We start from the raw sequence: 18,818 nt of genomic DNA on the forward strand, positions 1-18,818 counted from the left end.
GCTTGATACCTCAGCTATGATCTTGTGCCCTCGGCAGGATCTGGTAGATAGTCAGGCTTCTCAGCCTTTTTCATTTGTAGATGTCTGTACTCAGACATGTTAAGCTTCCACATGTGCTTTGACTTGTATGCTCTAAATGTTGGGTCATGAGACCCATGTTTGTAATATCTCGCTCCTCGGAGCCTAATAAATAAATACTTGAGTCGTAGAGTTATGTTGTGATGCCATGTTGTATTTACACATATCGAGCATATTGTATGTATGATTGAAATGCTTGGCATGTGTGGGATCCGACAACCTAGTTGTTTATCCTGGGTAGCCTCTCTTATGGGGAAATATAGTCTTGTGCTTCCATGAGCCATAGTAGTCCGCTACAGTCCGGTTCACCGGAGTCCTGCTAGCCCAGCACTACTGCTCCGGAACACTTGACTGGCCGGCATGTGATTCACTTCGTTCATGTGTCTGTCCCTTCGGGGAAATGTCACGCGGTGACATCCGGAGTCCTGCCTAGACTGCTATAGCCCGGTTCACCGGAGTCCTGTTAGCCCAGTGCTACAGCCCGGATTCGCACGCTGCTGACCGACATGCTCGATGTTGATTCATGTATGCATGTCCCCGTAAGTTAGTGCCACTTTGGGTTCACGACTAGTCATGTCGGCCCGGGTTCTCTGTCATATGGATGCTAGCGACACTATCATATACGTGAGCCAAAATGCGCAAATGGTCCCGGGCCAGGTAAGGTGGCACCCGTGGGAATACCGTGTGTGAGGCCACAAAGTGATATGATGTGTTACATGCTAGATCGGTGTGACTTAGAATCGGGGTCCTAACACCCAAGTTGGACGAAATTTGTCGTGTTTAGCCGAACTTCGCCGAACTTTGCCAAAATTTGCTATCTACTTTTATTTTTTGAACGCGCCTGGGGGCGGCCCTGGGGCCGGCGACTGGGGACCAACTCGCCCCTAGGCCGATTTTTTGCGTCGGCTCATCCAAGGCGACGATTTTAGGCGCCTCCTGGGGGGCTAACGGCTGGAGATGCTCTTATATTATCGTGTAACAGAAAGACGTTTTAGGTTGTTTCGGTGTTAGGGTCAAGGGTTTTAGGTTGTTTCGGTGTTAGGGTCAAGGCCATTGAATATCAAATTTCAACATATACTTACTGGGAGTTAATGACATTTTTGCATTTTTTTTAGAAATGGTGGAGGACCCCCCGGCCTCTGCATCTGGAGATGCATGCAGCCACTTTATTAATTATTCACACAAGACCTTACAAAGTCATACAACAGTAAGACGAAAGCCACTGTCTAGGCAATATCTGTCGCTACTCCTATCCAATTGATATAGGGATGTTGATAGTCTGGGTCTAATACCAAACAGACCTTGCAGCCAAACCTAACATCTAAGACCTGAGGTCCCAACCAGGACGCCTGCCGGGTATGGGGCACCCATCAGTCCGGCACACTCCTCAACCTGGACGCCTGCCGGGTATGAGGCCGCCGCAGCCACCTGCCACCGATCCATCTTCGGTGATGTACTGTTGCATCTACCTTGCCCGGTCTAGTTCCCGTCAACGCCACCACGACGCAAGACAACGCCACCATCATGCGCTCGTCTATCATTACACGCCCACCGACGAGACCCCGCTGCTCCATGCCACCGAGACCCGCCGTCGTCAACGCGAGAGAGGGCACGCCACACTACCTCACGCCTCTTCCATCCGGAGTCGCTCCACAAACGATGCTCCCAATAGGGAACACGACACCGCAGCGCCGCCATCATCCGATCCAGAGATCTTAGGATTTCTTCCGGAGCGCCACGAGCAGGTTGACGATAGTTGCTTGACGACGCCTTCATCAAGGCAACGACGTAGACGCCGCCATCGCCCGCCATGACCGGAGTCGGCTCGGTTCATTGGCGACTATGTCTCCCCCACTCGCCGCCGATGCTAATAGTGGGATCCAAGATCCGTCAGTACCAGCCTGGCCAACCGCCTTTGGTGGAGAAGGCAGCCACCACCACCATGCCCAGGCCAAGAGACCCGGACGTCCTCGTGCCACGAAGATTACTCAGGGGGGTCTCCTCTTGTCGTTGTCGAGACGAGGTGCAACCTGCTGCGCACTGCCGTTGGAAGAGGAGGGAGATGGACGCTGCTGCCCCCACGCGTTACCACCGGCCGAGGACTGCGCCGCCGGCGCTGTCTCACCACAGGGGCTTCGCCCCATAGTGTCATCAGCGACGGCGGCGGTAGAGGGAGGCGATGGAGGGGGAGGGCTGAGGGCGGGGACTCCTTGAGGGCGGCGCGGCGCCGCCGCCTTAGGGGGGGAGAGGCCTGACGAGATGAGCTGTCCTCCCTACATTTTTGCATCTGATCCATAGGTTGATTTTGAACAAAACAGAAAGCCGGCAAAAAACGAAAAAGCAGGTGTGAACTTATCTCCCGCCGTGGAAGGAGGTTAGGAAGATGCCAGCGTCCTAAACTCTGGCACACGCACTACAAAAGACAAACGACGGCGCAGACAACGATGATCTTTCCGTTAGACACAAGGCCAAGCTTTGTTCAACTTTCAACTGCTTCAAGGACGATCACATACTACTAGTAGACGAAATGAAATAATTAATTGAATGCAGTTATGTTTATGTACGCCCAAACAAGCCCCTTCATCTGTATATGACTATCACCTCTATCCCTACAAGATACAAAAGAGAAAGAGAAAGAAGAAAAAAGAGGTGCGTCCGTCCGGTATTCTCCTCCTGTTTGTTCCTTCATTCATTCATCATCAGATAATATGCAAGTAATCTCTTCTCTTGTCGTCTCCCACCCAATCGCGCTGCGGTCTGATCTCACACTCGGGGAGCCTTCAGGCAGCTATGATCTGCACTGTCTACATCTATACCCGGACGGAACCTCTTGACTCTGAATACTCGTTAGGACCTCTTCAGAATGAGGCGCTCCAGATCGCTTCGTCTCCTTCGCCGCACCTCATGTGCACGTCCTTGAGCCGCTCGACCGGGTTGCAGACCCCGCTGCACCTCCAGTCGAACGACGCGACGCAGGCGTTCCCTGCCTGCGCCTTCCACTCGCAGTCTGAGATATCGAAGCCATTCCAGAAATGAAATGTTAGTGCCAAATCTTCAGAGACGTGCATGGTGTAGATAATAACAACTGAAAGGAACTGACCTGGCGGCGTTCCGCAGCACATGTCCCTGTCGTCGATGTGCTCCACGTCTAGCCCGATGAACCATGCTCCCAGAGACACATCTTCGTTTGCAAATTTGTGCAGAAGGGGCCTGGGTGATACGACGAAAACACGGCGGCGTCAGTTGCTAATCATCGAATGGAAACGTTGTCTGAATGAGCATTATCTGTTCTCTAATCTTACTTGTTGACTGAGATGTAGGTGGCGAGGTCTTTTGAGATGGCGTATATCTGCCCGGTCGCATGGCGGAAGTACTTGTTCCCGTCTTCTCCGAACTTCCAGAACTCGGGCTCATGGTATTTCGAACTTCTGAAGAAGAGCAGTGATATTCAGTACTTATAAAATAGTAGGATGCACTGATACTTCGACTGTAATAGCTAGATAGTGTTTTCAGAAAGTTTACTTGTCGGAGAGAACCGGTCCAGACTTCATACAGCCAATGTAGACACGGGGTTTCAATTTGTGCCGCCCAAGGGTTGTGAGGAGCATTCCTGTACAAAATACATCACTTAGTTCTCTCCAATATGATTGGGATTTCATAAGGTATATTTATATATACAACAGCATACCTAGGTTGACATGGACATCATCATCCACCTTGACATAAAAATCAGCATCCCATGATGCCACAGCAGTGGAGAAGAATGTCTTGGTCTTTGCAGATAGCTTGTGGTAACCTTCGACATGGTCCTACATGCGCGGATGGATGTCAGAATCAAAAAAAATCTTTGAGAATTATGTCAGAATTAATTTCATTGTTGAACTGTTGACACCTCAAATCGATGATGTCAAGAAGATTTGGCTGATTGTCGTTTAACAGAAAGGGGAAAGAAATGATGCAATTCAGTGTTTGGAGAGTAATGCCATACCAGCCTAAGAAAGTCATGATGAATAGCATCTTCCACGTCTATCGCCTGATCAAGGGCGCTGTTCGATGCCGGGCTGGAAAGCATAAACACATGTTACTACATTTAGACTTATGGAAATATACAATCTAAAAAGAAAAGGCTGCACAGTATGTGTTCTGAAAAAATAGTAACACAATCTACTGAAGCTTGAATGAAATCTGTCTTTTGGAATTTGAGAAAGTGAATAACTACAGAAATCTCTAAAAATCAAAACAGAACAAGAAACTGAGGCTTTGCGGAATCCTTTTCTTGGCTAAAATATGTAAGCTTTCCATGGAGATATTTACAATGTATCTGTTCTGTGTTACGATTTTTCTTTTACGGAACCTCATCTTACGATATTTTGGCAACAAGTTATAAAATATTGTGTCCGTTACATTACCTATGACCGATCATGAAGCGAATGACGACTCCCTTTTCCTCTTCCAATTTCTTGAGTTTCTCACCTGATAAATAATGACGAGATATGTGTGGTGAAATAACTGTCAGCCAACTAAATGATCCACCCCACCCCAATCTAAATAGCTCAACTCTTAGCAGAAAGTACACATGCAACAAACAAAATGTATGACCCGAGGCAGCTATGATGATAAATAAACCTATTTGATTATTCTAATTGCTATAATGATAAATAATCATATTTAATTGATTATATTTGCTATGATAATGGATGATCCTATTTGGTCCCTTGATTCTGTACTTGCACATTTCTCTGTAATTTCCTCGCTAGCTGCACACCACCATTCTAGCCGATTAAATACACATTCCTCTGCATCGGTTCTAACTAAGAACAAGAAATCCAGCAAGCAACAGCTAGGCTAAAACAAGGGAGACAATCATCTCGACAATCAGGTAGCATTGCAAAGTAATGAACCTTGAGGCATCCACGTCTCCCTGACAGAATCCCGGCGCTTCTTGCTACTGAAGGCGGTGTTGATCCCGATCACCACAAAAGCCTTCTTCCTTTCCTGCCTCACGCCATCCGCACTCTCAAGCAGCTCATGCCTGCTGCGCCGCGCTGCCAGCTCCATCTGTAGCGTGGTGATCGACTTGTCTAAATATCTAGACACAAAAATGATATGTTCCAATTAGCCCCTAATAAAAATATAAAAATGCAGAGAGTTCCGGAACAATTTTCAAGACTGATGTCAACTTACTGTATGGCCTCATGAGTCTTGGCCACTTCCCCCATGACGTCCCTGTCGTCAGATGGTTTCTGAAATAAATAATAAAGGTGTTCACAGAATTGCACACCAAAGGGGAAACTGAAGAACATCAGGATTTTCTCATTTAAATATCCATTTTCACTCTGCACCTATTTCTTGTAAAAAAGATAACCTGATTTATCTTATGTTGATAAACCTTGTTTGTTCTTTTTTCTGAAATAAACCAGGTGCCAAAAACAGACGATCCCTATCAAAGTATCAATGGGTGTTTACCGTCGTTTCTGCATTGTTAAAATTAATGATGCCAAAGTTTACAAACATTTAGTAGTACTTTTTAAAATGCAACCAAGCATAAGTTCCATCAACATACTCCCTCCGTCCGCGAATAAGTGTACATCTAGTTTTTGTTCTAAGTCAAAGTTTTAAAATTTTGACCAACTTTATAGAAAATAGTAATAACATATATGACATCAAATTGATATATTATGAAAGTACATTTCAAAACGAATCTAGTGATACTAATTTGGTGCCATAAATGCTTTTACTCTTTCCTAGAAAGGTGGTCAAAGTATTAAGACTTTGACTTAAGACAAAAGCTAGATGTACACTTATTCGCGGACGGAGGGAGTAAATAAGTATAGAAGGGGTTCATCGATTAGTCAGCCGCCCTAACGTACCGTCTTGGCGACAAAATCTTCAGAAACGACCTGCAGCTCCTCCTCCTGGCGCCGCCGCTGCGCCACCACGGGGCTCTTCAAGTCCGGCATCGCTCCGAACCTACGCCATAGAACATGCGTCAGCCACAGGCCTGCGGCGAGCAGGGCGCCGCATCGCTCCGCAAACGGCGAGCAGATGCATCCAAGAACCCCACCAAGAAGGGTGCCCACGGCGTGTCAGACGGAAACCAATCTAGGGGGTGGAGGGGAGGAGAGGGGCTCACCGGTCGGTGAAGAGCATGCCGAGGCCGAAGCTGCAGGCGCAGAGGAGCAGTATGGTCCTCGACAGCACCGGCCTCCTCTCCCCGCCGGCGGCGCCGCCCTTGGCCTTCATCCTCCTCCCGGCCACCTCCGTCCCAACCCTCTCCGGCGTAGTACGTGTGTACGTTATCGCCTGGAGGTGGAGCTGGTCTGGTGAACGCGTCGCGCGCTGCTGTGCTGTGCCGGGAGCGAGAGGCCGAGGCCGGCCTTTATGAAGGTTCGAAGTAACCGAAGCCGGGGGAGGGAAACACACAGGCGGAGAAGAAGAAGACTAGTTTAATCTTTTTAATGGCCGGAGTTCAGAAAAGAAAAGAAAGGAAAATGCTGCGTTCACAAGGCTGGGCTGTGAACGGGGGTCAGAGGGCGGCTGTTTTTCTTTTCTCAGAGACGGTGACAACGGGAGGCGATTGTCACGTTCGTCTTGCCATCGTTGGGGGATGATCGTCGTCACGGACACCTGCGGCCCTGCACCGGCTCGAGTCAATTCATTCTCACCCAAACAAAATAGTTTTCCTTGTTCTTGAGAAAAAAAACGTTGAACATAGACCCGATTTTTTTCTTTTATGAATTTCATAGTAATTATAGAAATCCCTGTCCGAGATAAAATTTAGAACTTGCGGTATTTTTGCCTAGTAGGCAAAAATCGACCTCTAGAAGCGACGCGGATTAACTGAGCTCGAGCTCTAAAATTTGTTAAAACCAAAAAAAACTGAGTGTTTTTGTTGCAAACTTTGACAAATGTTTTCGATGCTTGTAAAGGTTCATCATACAATAGCATTCATGGAAGTCGTGGCAAAGAAAACAAAATCGATGCTCCAGAAAGTTATTTTCAAGAGAATTTTGGAGTGTTGATATTTTTTCTCATGACATCCATGAATGTGATTTCAGGATGAATTTTTGTAAGCATTGAAAACATTTGTCAGAGTTTGCCCCACACACACAAAAATCATTATGTTTGAATTTTACCGTTCATCGGAGCTCATATAAATTCGAGCTGAGAAGAACACTTTCACGCTGGAAGGGACTATTCTAAATGTTGTCGAACAACTCTGGTCATAAATGACCGAGAATTGACGGCACCATATTAGAACTCCTATGGATTGAAATACTTTAAATATAGTTTCAAGATGAAGAACATCTAGATACATCCATTTCAGCGACAATTAATATGAGATCGAGGGAGTATCATATCAAATAGGCCCTGAAAACGAGTCAAAATCGGCATATTGATAGCTAGTAGTATTTGCAATTGTCCTGCGCCAGCCAGCCAGCCGGCGTAGCAACGATGGGCGGAAAACTAAACGCACAAATCGCCGGCGCGGCCGACCGGTCGTGCCGTGTGGGCATCCGTGATCTGTACATCCACGATCATCCATCGCTCCGGCGGCAGGCCGCGTTGGCACCGAGGTTCGGATCCCGGGGGCGTCACACGTCGCGGCCGCCCGGCGGACTTGCCGGGGGGTCCGTATCACGTTCGAGTATGTGGGGTGGGGTGGGGTGGGGGGCACGCGACGACGCGGGGCCGTGTGGCGCCCGGTGCGTCTCCCGAGTCAACGCGGCACCCGGTTCCAGTGCATCTCCGCGCGCGCCCACCACGGCCAGCCGCCGTGCGTTTCCTCGTCACATTACCTTTTCGCACCGGCCCTGGCTAACGTGAGTATTGGCAGAGTGCTCAGTGCTCATCATTAGCGGACGTCCTGCCGGAAAAAAATGAGAGGATAATTCGGGAGCACTGATGACAAGCTTCCCACGTCGTTTTCGGTACTCTTCGTTGGGCCATGGAAGTCCTTCAGCACGAACGGAAGGTCGGCACTTCCAAGAGCGCGACGTCGACGCGTACCGGTCCCGGTCCGGTTAATCGGTTATTATGCCCTGCGCTTTGGGGAAAGCGATGAGGCTGGTCTGGTCTGGTCCGATCAGGGGGAAGCGCTGGTGCACCGCACGAGATGCCACGGAGTCCTCGACTTGTCCTCTGTTCTCGGCGTATTTTAGGGCCTCACGTCGGGGAGGAGTGCGCCGAGGATCGGGTCGGAGTGGCCCGGGCGTCACGTCGCGGGCGCAGGGCCGGGGGCGCTGCGGCGCGTTACGAGCTCGCTCGCCCGCGCGATTACGTGTACGCGAGGGCGCACCAGGCGCGCACGTCGGCAGGCCGTGGGGCGCCCGTCACGCTGTCTGGATCACCGTTGTTTTATCGTCGCCCTTGGTAGACAGACTGCTCTCTCAGCTCATCATCACCAACGATTTTGGATCACCTGGCCGAAAAATCCACTCTGCATACGACGGATTTCCCGTGACGGTACTTACACTCGTAGCAGTTGCTGTCCGAGTAGGTTCGCATCCTCTTTCCTTCCTAGATGGAAGTTGGTTAGGAAGAAACAAACGCGGTTGGCACTACCAAAGCAACGCGATATCCCGGTCCTGAGCTTTGGGGAAAGCGACCAAGCTGGATCCGATCAGGGCTGCACTGCAGCGCAAACAAAGCACACGAGGCGCCACGGGCGGAACGGCACCGGTGACATCACCGGGAGGACGAGCGGGGAAGCGCGACGGTGATGGATCGTTCGACGGAGGCGACACGTGGGGGGTCCTCGCCTTCTACTTCTCCGCTGCTGTCGGCACATATTTTAGGCGGGCCAGGGGTCAGCCTGCCGCGCGATCCCGAAGTCTCGTCCGGCAGGGTGGGCGGCAGCCAGGCCCCACGCAATCTAATCTAGAGTAGTCTAAACAAGGTGCCAGGCTACCTGCAAAATCTAGTGCTGTCCAAGGAGTCCGAGATGCCATTTTTTTTATGAAAAGAGTACATTCAGGAGACCGACGTCACACGATCTAGATCGACTGACAAATTTTGTTTACGGGCACCAAAAGAATCAGCCTGCAACGGCATCTGGATTTAAGGTGACATTATGCTGGTCTACTGTCTTGCGCTCACCAAGAAATAAGAATGTGCGAGCGGCAACCGCCCAGCAGCAGCTTTAATGGAGTCAACTGAATTTTCATAGGGAGGTTTGACAGTAATAACGATTTGCTCGTGATCCAATCTCAATGCTAACCTCTCGAGCCACCAAGCACCACAGGCTCACAACAAATTATGATAATAAACACGTAGTAGTACTGATGCTACGGATCCATTTCAGGAAGCAGTCAGCTATGCACACAACAGACACTCAGTAATCCCACCTTTTTTTTTTATCGTAGCAGTAATCGCGCCCTGGAATGAACGTTAATTTACACAGGACCACACACGGGCAGTAGAGCAGACGTCTTCGCGACAAGTTTTACCATCCATCCCAGTCCGCTCACAGCATTTTGACCCTTCCTAGTCCTCGGTGTGGCACGTCCAGTATGTCAACCCACTGCAAAGGCGATGCGACGTCAGGACACGCATACTGGTCAAGTGAATCAAGGAGGGAGGCAGAGACGAAGTTGCTGATATACCTTATCAACACAAAAACGCATTGCAGGACGCCGGCAACACCAGTCCACACAGAAGGGCCCTTGTCTGTCAGGGCGTCTTGCACCAACAAACCCACTGATCCAGCCAGGCAGACGAAAGAAACTACATAGGCGACGAAAAGCCAGAGCTTCACCCTGCGCATTAAGAAACCCTTGTTAGAACAATACAATGTAGTATCTCAGGACAGGAGAAAATCCTTCTTGCACATTAAATCCCATTTGCTAGTAAACTACTGTACCCAGCACTCAATGGGCTAGGGTGGCGTCCATTTCGCTTTACCAACCCTAGAGAAACTCCCAATACAGGCCTTCATCCTTAGTACAGACATACTGATTGGGTGCTAAGATCTAAAGTAGAGAGGGAAACGGCGCAGATTGTACACTAAGGTTCCTAAGCAATTGCTTCGTGTAAAAGGAAGTTGTCGAGCACCCATTATTTGTCTACTTATACTCTAATGAAAGACACAAAGAGGCAGAATGAATCAGTGCAATCACATAGTAACATGCTGCAACTACAACGTTCTTTTGGTCAAAAGCACTTCATCAGTTTGAGATAGCATCTCAACAACGAGTTTGAGATTCTGCACAACATAAATGAATAGATGCCATAAAATGAAAACCCTTAACCCCTGCACTTGAACCTAATAAACAAGTAAACCTTCAACATTCCGGGCTTGCGTAGACTGTGCCTACATTTTAAGATTCATCTTGTTGCAAGATATCCGTGTGGCTTCATCTGCTAAGGCCAAGGATCCCACTTACTGATTATATTTTCACTTCTGTTGACAGTGTAATGTTCCTATTTTCTATGTTCCTCTATAAGGGCTAAACCCCATGTTGTAAATATCTTTATTTATATTACCTCCGTCCCAAATTACTTGTCTTAGATTTGCCTAGTGGATGTATCTAACACTAAAAGTGACTAGATACGGACAAATCTAAGACAAGTAACTCGGGACGGAGGGAGTATGTCATAGCTCAACCCATGTCGTAAATATCTTTACTTATATATCATACCACAATAGGAGCCTCTCCTACTATTTTCCTCCTTAAAGAACCATGTGGCTTATTTCAAATTTCTTGAAGAAGTTTTAGCTAATCCTTGCATTGGCTTTGTATGGCTGGAATGAAGCTTAAAATATTTGCAGAATGTGCAGCACATCAGTTCAGGAAAATTAAACGTATTCCTTTGACTCCAACATATAAAATATTATACAAAGAGATTAGTTCGAAAACCTAGAGCCATAAAAATAACTTAATCAAGCATTCTAACTATGATCTTGGTCAGATTGCAACTATAGGTTTGGAATAAATTATTCTGATCTTTCCCAATGAATATTTACAAAGATAACAACATAGAAACTAACCACGATATAATAAAAATGTTATACACGGGTCTACAATTTTAGAAAAATGGGCTTCACAACAGTAGACACTTGAAGTCCTAACTTTCCACCTCTACCAACATCAATTTTTTATGCACGTATGATATTTAGAAGAAAATAGGTGAAACTGCACTTTTTTTTTATCTCACTCAGGCAGTCACGCAGCAGAAAGTTGAACGACAGAAATTAATATATACTCCCTCCGTTTTTATTTACTCTGCATATTAGGTTTGACTGAAGTCAAACTTTATAAAGTTTGACCAAGTTTAGAGAAAATATATAAACATTTAACATAACAAATTTATATGATGTGAAAGTACATTCAATAATGAATCTAGTGATATTGATTTGTTATTGTATATGTTCATATTTTTGTTTATAAACTTTGTCAAAGTTTACAAAGTTTGACTTTGACCAAAGCCAATATGCGGACTAAATAAAAACGGAGGGAGTACAACTATAATTCAGAAATAAATCCAAATAAGCATACAAGTAACAGAAACTGGTAAGAGTTTCAACCAATAAGAGTTTCTTTTTGAACCCCATTGGGATTGTACCATATTGGCACATCATGGAAAAAGCTCGGCTTGAAAGGCAAGCCACAGTAACAGAAACCGGTAACAAAATATGTAGGTGTTTGACACATGTTAAATTAAATGTCAAGGGAAACAGGAATATGATAGAAATAGAGTAGCATACAATGAAGATTGATGAGCAGTGCTAATAGGGAAATAATGAGGATCATTAGCAATAGAGAAACCGGTGCTACCCTCATGAGATATAGTAACTGTTTTAGCTGTTAGAACTATCAAAAGAGAGGTCACACTGTTGACTTACAGACTTAGGTGTCAAGCACATCCACGACCACCCAAAGAAGCTTTAATATGACTTTCTCTAAACCATTTAAACTCATAATAAGATTAGTCAGACTTTGACATATGGTCAGGCCTCAGATGACTTGGGCAGCTAACCTAGGTCAAATACACCGTAACTTTTTCTCTTTTGACACAAGAATAGCCTAGGTACGTAATCAGTTTGGTTTCATCCAGAATCAATTGGTCCAAGCACATCCATGACCACCCAAAGAAGCCTTAATATGACTTCGCTAAACCATTCAGACTTATGTAATCAGATCAGTCAGCCCTTAACATATGGTCAGGCCTGAGATGACTTAAGAACCTAACCTAGGTCCAAGATATCATGGCTTTTCTCTTTTGACACAAGAATAGTCAAGGTACCTAATCAGTTTGGTTTCATCCAGAACCAATTGGTCAACTAAAATAAACACCAGTTTTGCTAAAGCACATCTAGATGTGCCATAAGTATTGCACATCTAAATCTTATGTCATTGATCCTACGTCGAGATTCGTGTGGATATTTTCTTTTTTTCTTTTTTCTTTTCCTCTTTATGTTTGATTCACTCACTTGGATGTGCAATAACTAGAGCACATCTAGATGTGCCCTAGACACACCCAACAAACACATCATAAATTCAGTGTGTGACATTATAATTGCAAACATAACTAACTTTTCGGTCGTGCAGTTAACGTGTATATATTCAGGGTTCAATCCAATCATCCACTAGGAATTTCAGTAACCTAATCTTTGGTTAATACTACACAGTATCTTGAATTCAGCGATCAATTCGATCAACTGGTGCCAAATCGAGCAGTAATCTGACCTCCACTCGGAATCATCCCCGTAGGACGAGTAGTAGTCGTTCCCGATGGCATCCTTGTCGACGCAATTGAACATGAGCGCGGCCAGCGACGCGAAGATCCCTGCAAATCGCCCACAGAGACCGGTCAATTCCCGACCTCGGAGCCGCGACACGAATCACCAAAGCCTGGGGAAGCGGGAGGGAGGGGATCTGGTTACCGGGCAGGTAGTGGATGAAGGAGACCTGGACGGCGCTGCAGACAACGGCGTCGACCCAGAACCACCAGCCGGCGCCGAAGAGCGCGCCGGCGACGCCCGGCCCGATGATCCCCCACAGCATCGCCAGGTTCTCCATGGCCGCACCAAACCCTCGCCTCCACCAACTCCGCGGAATCCCCTCGCTTCGTTGCCTCCTTCCTTCTCGCCTTTTCTTTCTGCCGATTTCCTCTTCTCTTTTTGCACCGAGAGGGGTTGGATAGGATGTTGGGCTTTGACTCGGACTCGGTTCCTCCGCGTAATGTGATGATGTTCAGCATTGATTAATCTGGCCCAATGGGGCCTCACGTGTTAATGGGCCTACTGGGCCGAAAAAGGATGGAGCCATTGGTGTGGTGTTCCCTCAAAAAACAATCTGGGAGAGGAAGGAGGTTGGGAGGGAAGTGTGACCAGCAGGAAGAGGCGACAATGGCGCGAGGTGGCGCGTGGGCGGCGGCGGCGGCGGCGGTGCTGTGGTGGATGGCGACGGGCGCCAGGGCGGTGTGGCTGGAGATCGCGCCGTCGGGGACCAAGTGCGTGGCGGAGGAGATCCGGTCCAACGTCGTCGTCATCGGCGACTACGCCGTCCTCTACGAGCACCAGCAGGTCCATCCCACCGTCTCCGTCAAGGTAATTCATTTACGTACATTTACATTTCATACTCCGCCCGAACGATCGGTGCATAAATGCAATGTGGGAGGTTATAAAATGGAAGGATTTAACGTTCAACACTGCGAAATGAATGATGAGGGTTGGGTTAGTCGCGGGTGAACCATCTCCCCTCATTTATTTGGAAAAACATGGCAGGACTGCTGCCGCTTTCATTGATAGCTCAAATTTACAGTGGCTGGATTGGGTTCACATTCTAGTAAGTAGTATATTCGATCGGAAAAGGGAGAAAGCAATGAATTTACAGCGACTGGGTTGATCTGTTCATGGTGAGGATCCTTTGCAAAGTTGCAGAATGCAGATGAGAATATTGAACGAGTCACCGGGGGTAGAATCGGTTGGTAAAGTCGTCAGAAAATTGGAACGAGTCATCGGTGGCTATTAACAGTTTGGAAATCATTGATTCATTGGCATATCTCTACATTGATCTGGGGCTCAGGTGCTGGTTGTACTGAAAAACATTTGGTACCTTTATTCATTTTCAAAGATACTAGTACATGTGATTATTTCACATTGTGCGTGTACACATAAAAGGAATATAAGGAATTATTTAAACATTCTATATGATCCATAGTTTACCAAAGGTGTGTTTTGCTTTCAACCAGGGCTCATTATCATCCTTCAACATTGAATTCACTGTGGTCACAAAAAAAACCATTGAATTCACTGAAATAGAATACATAATGGGGCACAACGGTGATTTGATTTGTCCTGGCGCCTTATCCATTTTTTCTATTATATCTGGAGTTTTACATCGACATTGAATTATATGTGTTGTTTCGAAATTACCTTTGTTTGATTTTGGTTTTCACCTTGTACCCATGAAAATTGGAGTTGATAGTTCAAAATTTTCCTTTTCCTGCATGTTCCATATCAAAAATACATTGGCTAAAGGGGTAAGTCCACTGTTATATAAAAGTGAGACCTCTCTGCAAATTAACGCGGATAGCAACCCATCTGAGTCCGACACGGGTGGGTGGGTTCAGCACCTTGAATTCCAGCCACTAAACTAGGGCTGAATTCTCAAGCATGTGCCATATCATGCCTTACAATCACATGGTTTTGATGTTTTAGTGCTTTACTGAAGGAAACAGAAGATCATAAATAGAGAGAATCTGCAGTATTTTAATTCAGTCTGAGTCATAACTAGGAATAGGAAGAACTAATAAGTACTTGCGAATTGGGAGGCATTGGAATTATGATCCACCTTGACACCTTCTACTATTCTATTAGCTGTAACTTTGGTTCCATAGTTGCATCACATGATATTATTGCATACGTTATATTCCTGTAGCTATGCAGTGTGCGTGTGCAAGGGCGGTAGAGTTCCAAAAAAAATCCCGTCACTAGGCTTCCTTCCACGCTTTATCATTCAGTTTTAACTGTATATTTATTTCCCCTTGTAATTTCTTGGAACTGACTCCAATTTCTGTTTTCTTGACTCATTTGTATCCGTTTTGATGTACATAATTCTTGCAGATCACATCCCCTTTTGGGGATACCATACACAAGAAAGATAAGGTTACGGTGGACCAGTTTGCATTTACCACATCAGAAGCAGGAAATTACTTGGCTTGCTTTACAGTTGACGGTGATAACAAGGGTTTGGTGATGAAACTAAATCTTGACTGGAAAATTGGTATCGCGGCAAAAGATTGGGATGCTATTGCTAAAAAGGAAAAGATTGAGGTGAAGTACATGAAATTATGATGGTATACCCATCATTTTTCAATTTCGTTGTTTTCCTCGTTTGGATGACAGTGCCTTTCCTGAATAGGGAGTTGCGCTAGAGTTGTTTAAGCTTGATGAATCTGTCCAAACAATCTATGAAAATCTGCTCGTGCTGAGGACCAAGTAAGTCCAATGCACTTCTCCGGTCGTGTTTCATCAATTTTGTTGATGCCAAAAGACGTAACTATTCCGTCTAAAAATATTGTTCTTGATGCAGAGAATCCGACATGAGAGATGTCAGTGAGGTGACGAATGCTAGGGTCTTATGGTTGAGCATGATGTCGCTCGGTGTTTGCATTTGTGTTTCAGTTATGCAGCTGGTGCATCTAAAACGGTACTTCCGAAAGAAGAAGCTTATCTGAGATTATATACTCCTCTGCAGCATACATACATTCTATGTTCTATTTAGTACTAGATGAAATATAATAATTTTGCCACAATGGATGTTAAGCAATTATGTTACAGATAAATGATAGCATGTTCTCACCTAATCCCAAGTTCAGATAAGATGGCACTGCTGCCACTCTTCATGTTCAACTTACCACTATTACAAAACAAAATGCAAGTACCAATTTTATGATGCTACTGGGCACCGGCCCCCTTGCCACAACCAAAGAAACTCTCTGTAATCACTCTGTGGTAAGCTTTCATGGATGAAATCTGCGAAGTTCTTTCCGAAGTTACTCTTGAACGCCAACTTGATCTCGTTTATGCCGACGTCGTCGCTGCCCAAGATAGCCCTCGTAACCAACCTTTTATGGGCTTCTGGGCGTTGCATGCTTCTCTGCAGTAACTGACAAGGCCAAGAACAGAAGAATGAGTCAGGGACCAGCGATGTAGCTAGTACAAATTCAAGTACAGCACTGCTTGCGTTTCTGTTATTCACCTTGCAGTAATACTTGGAAGGACTGTAGATGCACTTGACAACAAGTCTCAGAGACTCTTCAAAATCACCAGCCAAATTCTTCTTCAGTGCCTGCATACATACACATTCATGATTGGCCAAGATTCACATTCAGAGACTGCCATTGAGTTTGCTTACTTTGGTGAAGTCATGCCCATATATATGCTTGTAACTGCAGAGCGCCAGCCTGAGCTGTGGGATGCTCCTCTTGCTGAACATCTCGAGGATGGCGGCCTCGTCGACCGATCCCGTGCCGCCACCGTTCTTGGCGTCGTACAATCGCCTGGCGTCGCACTTCGCGATGTGCCGGCTGGGTTCATCGTGGTGCGACTTGTGGGAGGTTGCCAGAGCTACCAATAGCTGCTCGAACCACGAGGGGGAAACCCGGCAAAGGAGTGAGCTACCTTTGCCAGGTAGAAACGGAAGAAAAATGACTGAAACCAGAACGAGAAGCAGGACGTGGACAGGGCAGACATACTCTCTGATAAGGGTGCGAGGGGTCGGTGTCCATGTCCTGCTCCAGGTTCTTCTTGAACCTGGACAGGTACGCCTGCTTGGTGAAGAAGAGCTGGTCCTGCTTCCGCCGCGTGAAGACCTCGACAAGGGCGCGGTAATCGGCCGCCGCGCCGCTCTCGATGGCGTCCCTCGCCATGATCGCGTCTCGCTCCGCCAGGTCAAGCATCCACAGGTAGAGCAGGTTGCAGAGCTGGAGAGGGAGGCCATGTGAGACTGAAAGCAGAGTACGTTGAGACGCTCTGCCAGTCTGCCTACCTGTTATGCCCTTTGTCTATCTTATTACCTCATTGTCCTGATTGGCCGTGAGGGTTTTGTGGAGCCTGCCGGCGAGGTCCTCGCCGAACATTGCACGGTACGTCACCTTGATCTGCTGCCTCTCCGACGCGCTCCGGTGAGCCAGGAGGCGGCTCAGGCGGCGCGGCTCGTCGCACGCGCCATGGATCTCTCTGCACTCGTTTTCGAACCCTGCGGCGGCAGGAGAACGGGCGGCCATGATCGGCACTTCAGCGCCGTGCTGAGGCTTTCGATGTGTGAACCATGGCTAGTGCAGAGATGCATAAGTGAGAGGGGGAGAGAGAGCCATGTTGTTCCTGGCTTCCTTTTAATGAAGGAGGGGAGGAGAAAGGAAGAAAGTTATCTCGAATTGGACAGAAAAGGAGGCAATGGAAAGGAAAGAGGAGGGAAATGTGTGTCCTACTCACACTCAGCATTGGTTTTGAGTGCAGGGGTAGGATTTTCATCAGCCATCATGGGGATCATGACTTTAAAGGCCTTTTTAGCTTGGATGGAATGTGAATTATTATTAGATCAGTCACCCTGAAGTCATATCCTATGATGCCTTTATAGTACATGGTTGATAACCAAGTTTCTGAATGGTGGAGTACTGAACATTCCTGAAGGAAGGAAGGAAGGAAGGAGCAAGCAAGAAAGTTATCTGAATTTGGTCAAAAAGGTAAGCAATGAAAAGGAGACATGAGGCAAATGTGTTGTCCTACTCAGCATTGTGGTTCTGAGTGCAGGGACTGGGTTTTCAGCGTTTCATAGGGATCTTGACTTTTAAGCCCTTCTTAGCTTCTATGGAATGCAGGTAATTAGATGAATCTACCCCTAAAAAAAGGTAATTAAATCAATCTGAATCTAGGTCCTATGATGATCGAATCCAGTCAAGTAATGTGTAATCCTCTTAGTCGAACTTAGTCTGGGAAAAAGACTATGTTACCTTCTACAAATTCAAAAAAAAAATGAAAATCACAGAGCTATATTGTAGGATGTAGTATGGATGTACTCTACAAATTTTCGTGGCAACATTACCACGGTGAACAATTATCCGGCTCGTTCTCTTGGAGATGCTTAAAGGGGTAGGATTACGTGCATGTGCTTATAAGGGTGAGTGCAGTGCGTGTCGTGAGCGTCTACATACGTACTGCGATTCTCAAAAGAAGAAAATTCGAAAGTGTACACGCAGTTTTCCATTTTTACGCCACAGAAGCAGACCTTTTATTTTCTCCTTGGACAGTTCCAGCTTTATTGGGTTCAGACTTCATCCAAGAATGCGCATTTGCGAAACATAAAACCTACGATTTACACCTGTCATGGTGCCACCGGTGTCAAATTATATTCTTAATTCTGCCGGGCTGAAACGAAGCTCGGTTGATGACCAAACGTATTACTCCTTGAGTATTATTCTTGAGCCGAGTTGAAACGAGGGTCAGCTAATGACCAAAGTACGCAGTAAGTTGAGAAAGAAGAGGGAATAGGGAGAACCAAGTGCGCAGCAGTGCAGCCTCAAAAAAAAAAAGAACTCCAAAGATGTGGTCATGTGGAGCGGAGGAAGCAAAGGGCAGGCCGCCAGTAGCAAGTGGTTGACAGCGGAAAAGATCCTAAGGGTGAGTGCAGCTGCCTTTGCTTGCTGCTCGACATAAAATTCCTCGCCGATGCTGCTTTTGCGGCCGAGCCGACGGTGACGGTGACGGTGCTATATCTGGTGGCACCCATGCC

At 46.6% G+C, this 18,818-nt stretch overlaps 4 protein-coding genes across 4 annotated transcripts; 1 reads left to right on the forward strand and 3 right to left on the reverse strand.

The window, feature by feature from the left end:
- Positions 1-2,510: 2,510 nt before the first annotated feature.
- On the reverse strand, positions 2,511-6,515 carry LOC123103939 (beta-1,3-galactosyltransferase 7). Its single transcript, XM_044525639.1, has 11 exons — positions 6,212-6,515; positions 5,949-6,048; positions 5,263-5,321; positions 4,980-5,167; positions 4,488-4,551; positions 4,067-4,139; positions 3,767-3,887; positions 3,601-3,688; positions 3,381-3,506; positions 3,179-3,288; positions 2,511-3,085 (listed from the first exon to the last, which is right to left on the reverse strand). The coding sequence occupies exons 1-11, from the start codon at positions 6,319-6,321 to the stop codon at positions 2,937-2,939; spliced, it is 1,188 nt and encodes a 395-aa protein (XP_044381574.1). The 5' UTR covers positions 6,322-6,515; the 3' UTR covers positions 2,511-2,936.
- A 2,772-nt stretch (positions 6,516-9,287) lies between these two features.
- On the reverse strand, positions 9,288-13,240 carry LOC123103943 (transmembrane protein 50 homolog). Its single transcript, XM_044525642.1, has 4 exons — positions 12,965-13,240; positions 12,768-12,867; positions 9,684-9,836; positions 9,288-9,601 (listed from the first exon to the last, which is right to left on the reverse strand). Exons 1-4 carry the CDS (start codon positions 13,098-13,100, stop codon positions 9,565-9,567), a joined length of 426 nt encoding a protein of 141 aa, XP_044381577.1. The 5' UTR covers positions 13,101-13,240; the 3' UTR covers positions 9,288-9,564.
- Positions 13,241-13,365: 125 nt separating this feature from the next.
- LOC123103942 (transmembrane emp24 domain-containing protein p24delta3) lies at positions 13,366-15,923 on the forward strand. Its single transcript, XM_044525641.1, has 4 exons — positions 13,366-13,630; positions 15,149-15,358; positions 15,447-15,523; positions 15,618-15,923. Exons 1-4 carry the CDS (start codon positions 13,430-13,432, stop codon positions 15,760-15,762), a joined length of 633 nt encoding a protein of 210 aa, XP_044381576.1. The 5' UTR covers positions 13,366-13,429; the 3' UTR covers positions 15,763-15,923.
- On the reverse strand, positions 15,800-17,500 carry LOC123103941 (annexin A13). Its single transcript, XM_044525640.1, has 5 exons — positions 17,104-17,500; positions 16,783-17,010; positions 16,443-16,664; positions 16,287-16,376; positions 15,800-16,193 (listed from the first exon to the last, which is right to left on the reverse strand). Exons 1-5 carry the CDS (start codon positions 17,311-17,313, stop codon positions 15,975-15,977), a joined length of 969 nt encoding a protein of 322 aa, XP_044381575.1. The 5' UTR covers positions 17,314-17,500; the 3' UTR covers positions 15,800-15,974.
- Positions 17,501-18,818: the final 1,318 nt, after the last annotated feature.

The sequence above is a fragment of the Triticum aestivum genome, chromosome 5A (genome assembly GCF_018294505.1).
Source record: "Triticum aestivum cultivar Chinese Spring chromosome 5A, IWGSC CS RefSeq v2.1, whole genome shotgun sequence".
Lineage (NCBI taxonomy): Eukaryota > Viridiplantae > Streptophyta > Magnoliopsida > Poales > Poaceae > Triticum > Triticum aestivum.